An 11,513-nucleotide genomic window follows, 5' to 3' on the forward strand; every position below is an offset into this window, starting at 1 on the left:
TAATTATATGCTTTTTCACATTTTTTATTTAAAGTATGGTAAATATTAATTACGATTTATTTTATCAAAAGTATTTTATCCGAACAAACAAAATGTTGCTTGTAATTCTAACTTTGTAATAGGAGAATATTATATTTTTGGATGCAATATAAAAATAATACAATATAAATCCCCAAATAGTGGGACAAAAAAACTCGTATTCACGCATAATAAAATTTGAACCACCCAGTTCAAAATTGAGATCATATGCACGCCATCAATTCCATGGAAGCCCCAAAGGCGAACTGACCAGCAAAACCAACTGAAATGTTGGGGAAGCCAATATTGAATATCTGAATTTGCAATTCATTTTCAGTAAATAGGAACTTGATCACGTTTTCAGCTATAAAAAGAACCCCCCGGGCTAGCGTTTTTAAAGTAATAAAGGAACTCGTGCCAAGGCTGCGCGTTTGTGATCTGTAAACCCCATGTCTCTCACCTGGCGTGATGGCCTAAAACCTCTTACAAGTTTCAACCCCAGGTCTCGCTTCTCGTGGTGGCCATGGCCTAAAACCCAACCCACGTTTCAACTGATGAACTGAGAGTTTCTTCATTAGAACAAAGCAATGGCGAGCCCAGAAGAACCCAAGCTCCAATATTTCCTCCAGTGGCTTCAGGTCCCTAATAAAACCTGGAATATTCTCTATTTTAATGTTTCTGTTCATGAGAATCCCCGATTGTATATCATTTATTGATTGATTTATTTGATAATTCAAAGTAAAAGTGTGATTTTTAGGTGAATGGTGCGCAGCTACGTGGCTGCAATATCAAATACTGTGATTCCACTAAAGGGTTCGGAATTTTTTCTGCAGACAATGTTTCTGATGGTATTTTTCTGTTTTCTTTGTATGCTTAAACTATGTACTTTAATGTGTCACAAAAGTTCAAAATTATTGGTTTAATTGCTCATGGCCGTAGACAAATCTGGGAAAAAGAAAGGAAGTTAAGTGAATAAGCATAAAGTTTGTAACTTGAGACCCTAAAGAACATATACACCGATTTCAAGTTGATGGGAGTTGGAAAGTTGTCATTTTTTTGGTTATCACGGACTTCACTATCTACCAATATGACTAGTGTTATGATTCAGATGATATCTTGGTCTTGCTGAAAATGAACCTAATAATAACTTCAAACCACTATCAATTTTCTTGTTTTAATTTTTTTTAAAAAAAATATCAGGCGATAGGCTTATCACGTGTACCATTTCTTGTTGTGGATGGATCTAGGAATTTTATTGGTGGTTCCACTAAATTTAGCAATAACTCCAATGAGGGTACTACAAGATCCATTGTTCGGACCTGAATGTAGAGCAATGTGTGATGAAGAAGCGGTGGATGACAGGTTCCTGGTTATCTTGTTTCTAACTGTGGAACGTCTGCGGAGGAACTCTTCTTGGAAGCCGTATGTACAGTCTTTTCTGGAGATTTAATGACTTTTAGAATGACATTGAAGTGATCATTTGTCTTATTCTATCAGGTATTTTGATTTGCTTCCGACCACATTCACGAGTTCCCTCTGGTTTTCTGATGAAGAGCTTTTAGAGCTGAAGGGGACACCGTTGTATCAAGCAACTGAGTTGCAGGTATAGGGTCCATGATATACATATGCAAACATTTTCCATTGCATCCTGATTTCTTGTCAGAAAATAGGTGACTTTTTGCGTTCCTACAATAAACTCCATGGTGGAAGTTCTGATTTACTTTTGATCTACTTGATTGCATTTCTTCATTACTGATTGAATGGAATGGAGATTTAGCTTCTAGATGATTATTTCTCTAGTTACCTACTTCCCATACATGATTGGTTGCTTTCTCATAGTTTCCGTAATCATGCCTTACTAAAGACAGATTTGTCTTGCAGAAGAAGAATTTGCAGTCACTGTTTCATGAGAAAGTAAAGAACTTGGCTGAGAAGCTTTTGACTGCTGACGGCTACCCAGAAAGGTATATGTGAAGTTGTCAAATCAGTTCATATTGCTTTCCAGAAAGAAAGATGAGATCCTTAAAATGAGTTTGTCCTCATTTTAGAAAAAGCAAATATCTCTAATTGCCTGTTTTATCATGTAATTTGGATGGTGCTCTGATGTTTAAATTGCACTATTGTCAAGTTTAAATGATCATTTTGTTCTGTAGAGAACCATAACTTTCCACAGAGGATATTCACTTAATGCTGTGGCTATATTGAGCTCTTTTCCGGAGTCTGTTGTATTGGAGAAATTATGGTAGAGTTCTTTTATCCAATAGTCATGATTGTTGTCTTATCACTTCTCTATAAAACCGGTGAATTTGGTAGCTATAGAATTGCTATAGGTCTTAGAAATTCTGTTTCTCAACCAAAAGATGGACAAGATGAATTTGGAAAAGGACAATTGCATTGTAGAAATAGGAACAGTAGCTCCTGAAGAGAAGGTTTTCCTGCTCAATTATTTGTAATCATATTCAAAGAAAGGAAGCCGGTCAAAAATATGTTCCTCTGTGCTCCTATATGCTTTGCCTGACCGAAGAAAACAACCAGGGTATCAAGGTGTGTTAGTGTATTTTCAAGTGCAGATAGTAACCTAAAATTGAAGCTGTATTGTGCTTTACTCTTCAGATACGAATGTCGTATGAAACAGTGCATTGAAAACCATATTGCTCCAATATATTGCATATTTGGAGAAATTATATGACTTGATTAATAGGAATTCTCATCTCAGCTTTTGGCATTCAGAGATTCTTTGTTTTATTATTCCCTTGCTAGCATGCCTGTATCAGTTCTCCAGGTTGAGCTGCATCTATGTGGGTCAGGTCTGGTTGTAGGGTTGTTGAAGAGCCAAAGTCTTTATGGTAGTTCGAGCTTGATTCAACCTCAAACCTCAACGAACTCGAATAACAATTAAGATTTGATTATGCTATTCTTTTGGTGGTTGAACTTATGAAAGTCAGCTTGATAAGGCAAACTTTATGTTACGTTATATATAATACGTATTAAGTTTTAGATGCAGTATGTAATAGGTATTACTGATACATAAGATTCACCAAAAAAATTAAACTAAAAATAAAAGATCAATCCTTGAAATATGAGCTTGAACATATCGAACATAGTATCAAATGAGACTCAAGCTCAAGTTTGAGCTCGTATTGAGCTCAAATTCAAAGTTGAGCTTCAGCCCAAGACTTTATGGAAGGATGCTAGACTGTCCTAAGTTAAGTGAAAATGTTGACTAAATCTTAGGACTTTGTCATGTTTGTTTTGTAGATACCTCCATTTGGAAGTTTTAGCCCAGAACTCTGGCAATATTACACATTACAACTTTATGCTAGACTTTGTGATTTCTCACTATTGATTTGGTATCGAGTTACCAGGGTAACTGATTTTGACTACTGTGTGAGCATCATGTAATCATAGGTTATGTAACCTACAAAACTTTCTAGTAGAAATATTAAATTGGTTCCATTGTTGTCTACAATTCTAACATGATCGCTATTGCTTTTGGCAGTGAGGTGACATTTGATGACTTCCTTTGGTATGGTACTTTCCAAGGATGGGTGTTTGCTCTTGTGATATTCCTTGTGTGGACTCTATACTCATTTAATGGGAATGCTGACTTTGCAAGTGGGACAATCTCATAGGGCAAATTCTGTTTTCTGGACTCGAGCTCAAAATATTCCTCTTCCCCAGTCCTATGTATCTCCAGAAGCTGAGGAAAAACAAGACGGCGCCATCTCAAGTAGCAGCAGAGAGGATGAGCCATCTACCAATTATATTTTAAGTGAGTAGTTGGTTAATTGAAAATTGATATCAATTGCCTTTGTCTTCTTTTGTATTGTTTTCCCCCTCAGAAGTGAACTTTATTGATTAAATATTTGTGCCTTTTTCAACATATTTGTACTGTAAATTTCTGGATTCACTAAAAATAGCCTCTGATCTCAGAACCCGAAAAATGTGGGGCTGATAGTGAAGTTGATGGAGTTGTATCTACCAAACAACTAGGAGAGACAGCTTGGGTTGAAGGTCTTGTCCCAGGCATAGATTTCTGTAACCACGGTAATATGATATGTATTGATATAAATATAGTATTAATGTATTTATTTTTCATGAAAAATTGCCATGCATCAAGTATGTTAACATTTCAAATTTTAATTAGTAACATGGAGCAAATGCTTATCTCTTTTATCGTATGGCAAGCTTCATGTATTTCAAATTGGATTTTGAGGATTTTACTTTCACGCATCCCTTTTTATTGGTACTCCTGCTGTTTAGATTTGAAGGCCCTAGCAACATGGGAAGTTGATGTAACAGGATTAGAGACTGGAATTCCTTTCTCCATGTACCTTCTTTCTGGTAGCATCCTTCACCCTATGTCCAGCACTGCTTCTGGGATCTTTAGATTAAGTTTTTAATATCTTTGACCAGCGAGGTGCTTGTCTTTTTTTATTTGAGTAGCTAGACAGAATTCTTTCCAGAGGGAGACAGAGATATCCATCAGCTATGGAAACAAAGGAAATGAGGTATTTTGTGTTTTTTGCAAAAATTGGGCTACATTAGTTTTCATTATCTGTGCCCTGATGAAATAGCAGAACAGGTGGTACTGTTAATAGTTTAAAGAACCTGATTTCAACAGTGCCTTAAGAATTATATATGAAACTGAAGTAACTTTAATTTTTTCTCTTTATCATGATTGCATGGGCATATCCCTCTATGCTTGATGGAGCTCTAGAAGAGAGCAGTGTTTATGGTTTTGCTACTCGTTTTGCTATTCTTGTTAGGAATGATAAGCACTACCCATCTTTTTGTTTAATTTGGATTCCTCTAATTGTTGTCAAACAATGTTCAATTCTACTTTCTGCTCAAGTTAGCTCTGTCTGGTGCTACACTACTACCATCACATCACCTGAAAGCTCCAACTGCCTCCTCCAATTATATAAAATTAATCATTTATACTTCCTACGCTGATTCATGGCATCCTAGGAACAATCTATGTGTGCTGGCTCAAAATTTTGGCTAATGACTTGAAAACCGTTCATCTTCTCATTGACCTTGTTTTGACATACATCTCAAAAAGTGATGATGCTTTTAATCACTGGTTATTTGACAAGCTATGAATGACAAGAATAGATTGATCAACTGTTAATCACCATGTGTTTGACAAATGGTGTTCTCATGGTTGGATGCTTAACTAAAACAGTAGCTTGAGCAGCTTAAGCCTCTTATATTCGGGCTCTATTATTTTTAATGAGTTCAACTTTGTTGCAGGAGCTGCTCTATCTGTATGGATTTGTCACAAGGGATAACCCAGATGACTATCTAATGGTAATTATGAAAAAACTTACTCGTGTATGTTTTCTGCTGTCTAAATTTTGATGATATGATTAATTTTGAAACGCTGCCAAGAGAAGGCATTGATTTGTGATTTTGTTCCAAGAGGGTACAATATATAATCTACATATAATTAATATATCTTGCTAAAACAGATTAATTATCCTGTGGAGGCTATTCAGGATGTTACTTTTTCTGAGCAAAAAGCGCAGCTTCTCGAAGCACAGGTCAGCTATTTGCCTGGGTACCTTAAATTTGCTTAGAATTTTTTATTCATATTCACGAGTAAGTGCACATAATCCACATATTCTCGTTTCTACGAGGTTTTATTTGTGTTAATATGTGTTTTTGATAAATTTATATCTCATTCAACAGAAAGCTGAGTTGAGATGTCTTTTACCTAGAAGTTTGTTAAACCATGGTTTTTTCCCTCCACATACTCCACAAGGAGAAAACAATGAGAAGCACTTGAGAAGTCAGGTTTGTAGCCATAGTTGGAGTGGTCAGCGCAAGTCACCATCTTATGTCAATACACTTGTATTTCCAGAGGATTTCTTGACTGCCTTGAGAACAATAGCCATGAAGGAAAATGAGCTTTACCAGGTCATATCTTTGCTTGAGGAGGTTTGTTTTGTCCAGTCCTTGCCAATAATTGAAATTATTCATCTTGGATTAGTGGTTCCATACTTTTATCAGGCAAAGTACAATTTCGTTGATTGGAACCAGGGATATAAAGCTACATGTCATGCAATGTGAGATCAATGCTAGATTGAATTGTCTGGATGGATTCTTAAGCAATATTATGCTGTGTGTAATTTCTTAAGCTATGATCCCCATGTATGGTCCTGAACGTGAGAAATGAGTACTGCCAAGTTCTTCTGAGAATTGGTTGTAGAAATTGTCAGGCACCTTGTTTGCAGAAATTCAATGTCCAGAGACAATATAGAAGCTACAGCAGTAACATGTCTTAAAAGGAACTATGCAAATGCTTATATGCTCATCGTAACTCTAATGAAAAGAAAATTTAAAATTTTCTTTTGTATATGTTAATTGAAATTGTTCATTTAGAACAATGTATTGATTAGAAGCTTACGACCTTTACCTTTCCCTTCAGGATATTGGGAAGGCTGAACTTAACTTGAAATTGTACAGATAGCCAGTAATTAAGTGGAGTTTGTTTTCCAGATATTGGGTTGTTTCTCTTTCTATCTGTGGTGATCTTGAGACTTTTATATATATGTAAGCTTCTCAAATAGGGATATGATGAACAATTTTTTGAGTTATATGCTTGTTGGACCTTATTAACCCTACTTGACATGTAATTATTTCTCTTATTTTTGGTAGCTTGTTGGAGCAGAAGGGGAGAGACAACCATCTGACACAGAAGTTCGAGCTGCAATATGGGAGGCTTGTGGGGATTCTGGAGCGATGCAACTGCTTGTTGATCTTCTGAACATGAAGTAATTTTGTAACTTGCAGGATATGATTCCATCAATAGCATTACCAGTTTTCCGTGCTACAGCAAAAATTTATTAGAGAAGAATTTTATCTATGATTTCTTTACTTTTGCCTTGCTGTTGCTTGAAACTTCCTTGACCTTACCTATTACTTTGAATATTTTTTTTGTATGGAGAAGGTTGATGGATCTTGAAGAGGGTTCTGGGACTGAAGATAGTGACACTGAGTTATTAGAGAAGGCTCACTTTGCTGAAGTTCCGGAGGACTGCATAAGGTATCATGTAAAGTGTGTTCAGACTTGGGACTTGATTATAAGATCAGAGTGTACGCTGCTGCAGTTTGTCTTGCTTGAGCATGCAATTAAATGATGAAAGACAATTATGCCCTTAGCTTGCTGATTTTTCCAACCTATAAACGGCATCTTAAGTTTGTTAACCCATTCAATCATGTGTTTGGTCAATGCTCTTCCTATTACATGAAAAATGTCTCAGTATTAAAAGTAGCGAGACCTTTTCAGTGATTCCCCCAGAACAAAGTGGTTTCCACAGGGTCCGATGTTGCTTCATGCGTGACTGATAGCAGCATATAAGAAAGAATTAGGGAGAATATATTTGGAGAACCCTTTTTCCCAGAACCTGGCATTTTACTTTTCAACTCTACAAGTATTCAGAACCTGAATGTTGATGTCCCAGATATACAACTACCTCATCAAAAAGAACCTGCTGTGTTGATATGGTTGTTGAAATGACATGAAAACATGCGAGCATTAGATTAAGTTGCTATTTTCCCTACCTATTTAGCTGTTGGTGAAGTCTTGCTATGTCAAAGGATGTCAAGAGACCATTAGCTGCAAGGAATACTTGGCTAGTCCTCCTGTTGTAGCCCCTGTACTGGTTGCTATACGGTACTAGCATCCGGTTTTGTGCTACTGCTCGGACGAATGTTTGCCTCAACTTTCCAAACCAGTCAGCATGCTTTTCTAGATTATTGATTCTAGAGCTAATGTCTTCGTTTCATTTTGCTTCAGGATTGAGAAGAATGGTTCCGAGCTGCTAAGCAGGAATAGGTGGTGTGGCATAGTGTACAGGCGAGGGCAGAAGCAACTCACCCGCCTTTTTCTCAAGGAAGCAGAACAAGCCTTGCATCTAGCGCTTAGTGAGGGGAACTAGTAAAAGTTTCTCTTTTTTGAATGACAGTAGCAAGATATTCACAAAATGCATGTATGTCTAGTTTCAACAAATGCAGTGACCCGATCTTTGGATATCCCTTCCATTTACATGATTTGCTTATCTACACTGTGTCTTCTCCTTACCCTCTCTCTTTTAAACAAAACATCATTATAGGACAGGTAGAGGGGAGAAAGATTTCAACCCAAAACTTTTAATTTCTGAGATTTAAATCTTAAATCATTATACAAGATCTCCTCAGCTCAACACTACTAAGTTGCAAACAGGACCTGTTTTCTGTTTGCTATCGCGCTATTGCCCCTTTAAGACCAAGGGCTCTTCCAGAGTGAAGACTGTAATCAAATCCTTCTGCTCTTCTTCTCCCAGACCCAGTCTCTCTTGGAATCCTGGAGCAATCCAATCCACCTATTTAACGGAGTCGATGATCCACTAAGGTTTTGAGCAGCGGTGTGGGATCAGGTTCCAAAGATAACAAGTCTTTTCTTACGAAAGAAAAAGTCTTGTTTCAAAATTCTATATAAATTTTATATGAAATCGAGATAGTTACCTTTTAGAAAATTATAACGATAGAAAAACTTTAGCCCGCTGAGGGTGGGAAAAAGGACAAAACTAAATAAAACGGATTGAATTATGAGTCCGAATCTACAAGTATACGGTGTAACTTTTCTTGACTGGAAAAGATAAAAAAGACTAATCACAATCAAATGGGAAGAGAAAGAAGGGAAATTCAAGCATTGAAAAAAGTTTGCCAGAATAACATGCCATGTGCTGTGCGTTGATTTCAAGATCAATTCTAATTCCTAACAACACAAACAGGTATGGCATAATGGCAGTTTGTGAACTGTGAAAAGTGGGTGAATTCTAAGTCAATTTCTTCATCTGCTTCTTAGCATCAAAGTGTCCCCTGCAGCTTCATTGGCACTTTTCTTCTGCCTCAACAAATTGGAACTGCGAGACTCTGCTACTCTGCTCCATGCACAAGACAACACTCTTTTACACAACCCTTGTTTGTTTGAAAAAACGGCTGTGCAGCAGCATGCAACAATTTAATTTGCTTTTTTTTTTCAGTTTTCATTTAAGGATGCTCAATGCTCAAGAGTAACTATGGGTTCAGTTAAAAAAAAATATCAATAATGAAAACCCGGATTGTAGTGGGAGGCATTAATTTGAAGCAAATCCTGGCTTCAGTCCTTGACAGCTGTGATGGAAAGACATCACTGAATTTGTACAGTAGCAGCTGGATTATGTTGAAAAGTTCCTCGTGATGTTAATTGACATTCTTGAAGTTTTCTTTTCTTTTCTTTTCTTTTTTTTTAAATCAAGGGAATCACGTTGGACATTTTTGCGTTCATGTGTTTTGTCAAAGACAATAAGGGCCAAGTTGCAGGTAAAATCAACCATTCATTTCTAATTTCCTGCGCCATTCTAAATCTGGTGCGTTGAAAGTTGCAAACTGGTGGAAGAAGAAGAAAAAATATAGACAGTATAGTGGACTTTAATATAGATTAAGGGTGCGTTTGATAAAATTCAGATCTAAAAACTAAAATTTGAAATGCTAAATTATTAAACACCAATATATTTGACTATATATCACATTAAGTGATAAGTAAATTACTTATCACTTATTTTTTGGAACAAGTTTTGCTTAAATAATTTATTATCACTCAATTAATTCAGATATGCTGGTGATATTTTCAAAACAATAATGTTCTTGCCAAAGTATATTTTCCTCAAATGCCAAGATTACACTCAATTAGTCAATTCCATATATTCTTCTTGATTTTATTTTAGACAAAGTAGGCACCCGAGATCTGTGGAGTATATCTTTGGTATTTTGAGAATTGAGGGATAATACATTATTGGCCCCGTTTGGCAAGTGAGTTTTTTGGGTGTTTATTTAAAATTTTACTGTAACTTACTGTAGAAGTTTTTTAAAAAAATTTTGAAATGCGTAAATTTTTGAATATTTTGAAGTGTATAGTTTAAAATTTTTGAAAATTTTTTTGAGGTTACTGTAGCTAAAGTTTTTAAAAAACTTGTAGCAGACAAACTTGGCAAAAAACCTCAAGTGCCAAATAGGGCCATTATTATCAAGCCTGATTTCTTATAGAATTAGCATTCATTTTCATTCTTGACCTTGTCTTTGATGATTAAATAATGAACGAAAGGACCAGAAATGCAAATGGAACAAGGCCAATTCTGTTCTTTAACAGTTAGATGCATGTTCTATTTGGACTAAACCACCATCATTGCTCAATTCTAGTTCTGGTAATCTGCCTAACCCTCTAAAATCTTCAAGTTTACTGAACTTTTAGTACAGACCCCCGCGAATCCAATAACTGCATCGTCATGCTTAGCCATTCAAGAGTACAAGCTGCCCTCATCTATACGTTTACTAGTAAATACCAGAGGCGGATTTCACCTCCTAATTTGAGGCATGGAGTCTAATTAATTATTAGGTTGGTGATACACAGAAAGTTGTGATTATACTTCATGGTATTTATTCAAAAGATTATTTTACATTTTATGTGAAGTGCACAAAATTACTTTCCTGTCCTGACAACTTCTTTTTCCAATAATTTTGCTCCCAAATAATGAAGAAAATTTTTTGCTGTCCAAATGGAATGGAGGGTGAACCTAAAATGAAAAATAAGATAGAAAAGAAAAAGTTATAAGAAGTGCATAAAAATCAGAGAAAGGGCCAATGGTAATCGAGGAAAGGTTTGTGAGTCTAAACTCATATAGACCGGTAGAAATATTAGTTAGGCAGGTAAAATCTTTAAATTTAGTCTCGAACGTCTTATTTTCTTCGTTCCCCTAAAATTAAGAGTCTCCCTTGAATTGGGAAAATAAATACTGCTAATTATCCCTCCTCAATTTCAATACATAATATAAGTCCAAGATATGCAAGAATCTAATTATAAGAAAGAAAATTTGATGTCATAATCTCTCATCTATAACAATAAAAAATTTGTATTCTCACAGATTCAAAACATTATCTCGATATCCTTATTCTATGAATAAAAAATTAATTAATTAATGCGGTCAATTTTTTTTTTTTTGGTAAAGTTGGCCTTACGAGTTTTCTGTTAGTACGATACTAATAAATAGTGCATTAAATATTTTTTTAGGAAAAAAATAAATTGAATTGAAGAAGAATATCTGTGACAGCATATAATAAATGTGAATATCTGCTATATACTAATAAAATGCATGAATAGTATCTAATGTCTTAGGGTCACTAGCTAAGGAAAATTACAAAATGTATTTTGAAGATGTTCAATTTATAGCCTCAAAAAGAACAAGAAGACTACATTTAGAAAAGGAAAAAGGAAAAGAAAAAGAAAAAGGCAAGAAGAACAAATTTTAGGAGGCCTAAGATGGATGGAATTGTAAAAACATCTCATTATCACCCATTGAACCCCCGCATTCAATTTTTGGTAATTAGCTGAAAAATCTCAATCGAAGATCGTGATATATACATGTATAGATACATTCTCCCTGTTTCTTATTCTGCCTTCTCTCTCGTGA

At 35.5% G+C, this 11,513-nt stretch overlaps 1 protein-coding gene across 2 annotated transcripts; it reads left to right on the top strand.

Annotated features, from left to right (window-relative positions):
• Positions 1-473: 473 nt before the first annotated feature.
• On the top strand, positions 474-8,088 carry LOC113762148 (ribosomal lysine N-methyltransferase set10). Of its 2 annotated transcripts, none has more exons than XM_027305450.1 (16): positions 474-656; positions 776-866; positions 1,266-1,440; positions 1,516-1,621; positions 1,900-1,982; positions 3,518-3,544; positions 3,651-3,790; positions 3,952-4,065; positions 4,282-4,362; positions 4,465-4,529; positions 5,275-5,331; positions 5,493-5,564; positions 5,713-5,961; positions 6,682-6,797; positions 6,974-7,069; positions 7,823-8,088. In XM_027305450.1, the coding sequence occupies exons 1-16, from the start codon at positions 606-608 to the stop codon at positions 7,962-7,964; spliced, it is 1,665 nt and encodes a 554-aa protein (XP_027161251.1). In that variant the 5' UTR covers positions 474-605; the 3' UTR covers positions 7,965-8,088. The 2 variants fall into 2 exon arrangements, with proteins under 2 accessions (XP_027161251.1, XP_027161252.1); XM_027305451.1 differs by having other exon boundaries at positions 5,713-5,940.
• Positions 8,089-11,513: the final 3,425 nt, after the last annotated feature.

This window comes from Coffea eugenioides, chromosome 2, assembly GCF_003713205.1.
Source record: "Coffea eugenioides isolate CCC68of chromosome 2, Ceug_1.0, whole genome shotgun sequence".
Taxonomy (NCBI): domain Eukaryota; kingdom Viridiplantae; phylum Streptophyta; class Magnoliopsida; order Gentianales; family Rubiaceae; genus Coffea; species Coffea eugenioides.